General features: G+C 65.5%; 2 protein-coding genes across 2 annotated transcripts in view; both read right to left on the bottom strand.

Annotated features, from left to right (window-relative positions):
- Positions 1-622, bottom strand: part of LOC121103032 (LIM/homeobox protein Lhx3-like) — a 1,754-nt gene extending 1,132 nt beyond the window's left edge. The window contains exon 1 of the mRNA XM_040631369.1: positions 574-622. Coding sequence (XP_040487303.1) covers positions 574-622 — 49 coding nt within the window. The remainder of the gene's footprint in view (positions 1-573) is intronic.
- A 574-nt stretch (positions 623-1,196) lies between these two features.
- The window catches only part of LOC103675274 (LIM/homeobox protein Lhx3), a 1,827-nt gene continuing 118 nt past the window's right edge, over positions 1,197-2,905 (bottom strand). Inside the window, exons 2-4 of the mRNA XM_040631370.1 lie at positions 2,670-2,821; positions 2,414-2,585; positions 1,197-1,615 (exon numbers count right to left, since the gene is read on the bottom strand). Of these exons, the coding sequence (XP_040487304.1) occupies positions 1,197-1,615; positions 2,414-2,585; positions 2,670-2,821 (743 nt within the window). The remainder of the gene's footprint in view (positions 1,616-2,413; positions 2,586-2,669; positions 2,822-2,905) is intronic.

Here is a 2,905-nt window from a genome sequence, read left to right on the forward strand (position 1 = left end):
CCTGGCAGGATGGCCTCCCACTTTCAGGGAACCGCTCTCACCCCCAACACCCCCCCTGCACCATGCACCCCCAGCCGCCCTGAAGACCCGGACCTTCTAGACCGTCACTGACAGATTTATTGAAGTCTTGGAAAGAGCTGATGGTCAGAGAGTAAATAAAAGACACGGGACGTCCACAGTACCAACAGGTTGCTTGGGGTGCAGGTTTGCAGGATGGCCGGGCGTCACCCGCCGCCAGCCTCTGAGTCTGGGGCGGAGGAGACGGCCCAGGCCTCACGCAGTTAGAGCGGGCTCCGAGAGGGAGGGCCGCAGGCTGTTTGGCAACGGAAATCGGCGGGCTGGGCGTGGCCTGGACCCGGAGGGCCTGGGGGTGGTTGTGAAGGGGGAGGGGGTGGAAACCTGGTGTAGGCGGGAGGGAGCTCCCCACGGACCTGGAGAAGAAGGGCCCGCAGGCAGTGGCGTCTCCTCCGACGCGTGGTAGAGTCAAGAACGGAAAGGTCTAGAGCCAGCTCCCCCAGGGAAGATGGGAGAGGAGGCTCCTGGGGAAGGTGGGGGTTGGGACCGGAGGGATACGGGCGTGGTTCGTGCTCGGCTGCCTCCTGTCTGGACAGAAGAGGCCCATCTCCAACCTAAAGTTGGTCTCCACCAGGCAGATGGAGCTTGGAAAATAAAAGCATGGTTCATGGTTCGTACCATGTTTTTTCACTTTGGAAAGTAAAGCATCCTCCAGCCTGAGGACTGTGCTGCTCTGGGCTGGAGCAAGGCTGGAGTGAGGGCCCGGCCTGGGTGGGGGTGACACTTCGTGTCTAGAAACAGCAAGCGTCCAGTTAATTGGTCGATCAAGGGAGAAATCTGCTTACAAAACAAGGCTTGCTGGGCGGCCACCAGGCTGGCAGCCCTGTGTCCAAGGAGGAGCGGACACGGACAGGAGCCGCTGGAGTCTCTCTGCCCCTGAGGGAGGGGTGCAGGGTGGGGCGCTCCGTAGAAAGGAGCCCTCTTTGAGGTCCTCATCCTGTCCCCCGCTGCTGCTGCTGCTGCTGCTGCTGCTGCTGCTGCTGCCGCCGGCGGCACCTGCTTCCCGCAGAGGTCCAGGACTTCGGGAAAGGACAGGAGTGCCGCTCCAGGCCACCCAGCCAGGGGCAGCACTGCTGCCCACACCCCCCACGTCCGGTGCTCTGTGGAGCTGGGGGCCTCAGTCAGAACTGGCCATGATCGACCTCGTCCAGCCAGGAGGCGGGGCTGGCAGGGAAGTCAGGGTAGCCCCCACTGCTCCCTGTGGACAGGTCGGAGCTGGGTCCGTTTCCTGCCAGCACCCTCATGGACGGGGGCCCACCTGGGGCCCCCGTGGGCACCAGGCCCAAGCCAGCATCCGGGTATACTAAGCTGGAGAGAAGGGGCTGGGGGCCAGGGAGGCTCTGCAGGGCAGCTGGCGATGGAGGGACACCGTAGGGGCTGCCGGGGCGCAGCTCGCGGTACTGCTCCGGGCCGGCCAGGCCTCCGTGCTCCAGTGGGAAGCTGCTTGGGGCTCCCGTGGGCCTGCCCAAGGCCGGGGTGGGCTCCCCCAGGCTGCTGTAGAGGCCGTTGGCAGGGCCCATTTCGGCCATGGTTGGTTCATCTGTAGTGAAAGCAGACGGCGCTGCTCAGGGCCCGCCCCCTCCGCCCCCTGCCCCCAGTGCCCCTCCTTCAGGGGTGACCTGCCCCGCCGGCAAGCCCAGGCTCTCCTGCTCTTAGAACTGTGGTGCCCTCTGCCTCTGTGCTTGCTGGGCTTGTCCAGCTCAGCCCCACCTGCTGTCTGCGGAATGGTGGGACCGCCAGCGGGCGGGATCAGGGCGAGAACAGGCTGCTCAGGGCCTAGGGTTGTAGGATAATCCCCAAGGCTGCCTTGAGCAGGGTGGCCAGCGCTCCCATTTTGTAGACAAGTTAACTGAGGCTCTGAGCCGCACAGTTAGTAGTCTAACTAAGGTCACAACGCAGCCAAACAGAGTCTCTTGCACAAATTGTCTGAGGAAGTATAGGGTCTCCCTGGTACCAGGGAATGGGATAATCAGATCCCACAGAGAGGGGAGGACTCCCCACCCCACTCCAAACAGCCAGGACTTATCACTTACCCCAAAACTGTGCTGCCCACTTTCCTAAAAATCATGGCAAGGGCCAGGAGCCACAGAGATGGTATGGACCCTTTCCCCACGAGAAAGCTGGCTGAGGGACACATGGGTCGTGGGGGTTGTCCCCCACGCGGGAACAGCTGAGCGCCCTAGGGGCCAGACCGCAGGGCTTGGGGACGGGGACCAGGGTCTACCGACTCCTTTAAAGGAAGACTAAGGCAGCCCTGACTGGGAAATTCACATCTGCAGGCTCCCGGGAGGCTGGGCGCGGAGCTGCGGGACTCCCCGGCTGCGGCCCTCGGCCCTACCGGTGAAGGAGACGTCGGCGTCGCTGTCCTGTCCCTCCTCCTGCACGCTGTCCTTGTCCGACTTGGGGCCGCCGCGGGCGCGCTTCATGCTGCGGAAGTACTGGCCCCAGCGCTGCCGGCCGGCGTCCTTCTTGAGCCTCTTCTCCTTGGCGCGGCGGTTCTGGAACCACACCTGCGGCGGCCGGAGGGACGGAGGGGCGGGTGAGCGGCGCGCGCGCCGGGCGGCGGGGCGCGGGGCCGGGCGCGGGGCGCTGACCTGCACGACGCGCATGTCCAGGCCGGTCTCGGACGAGAGCTGCTCGCGCACGTGGCGCGCCGGCTTGGGCGACGTGTTGTAGGCGCTCTTCAGCGTCTCCAGCTGCTTGGCCGTGATGGTCGTGCGCGGCCGCTTGGCCGTGGCCTCCGCCTCTGCGCCGCGAGGGGTGGGGTGAGGCTGGGCCCCTCCGCCGCCCGCCCCCGCGCTGGACACCGCAGTGAACTCGCGGAGGGGGC

The sequence above is a fragment of the Ursus maritimus genome, unplaced genomic scaffold (genome assembly GCF_017311325.1).
Source record: "Ursus maritimus isolate PB19 unplaced genomic scaffold, ASM1731132v1 scaffold_17, whole genome shotgun sequence".
Classification (NCBI taxonomy): domain Eukaryota; kingdom Metazoa; phylum Chordata; class Mammalia; order Carnivora; family Ursidae; genus Ursus; species Ursus maritimus.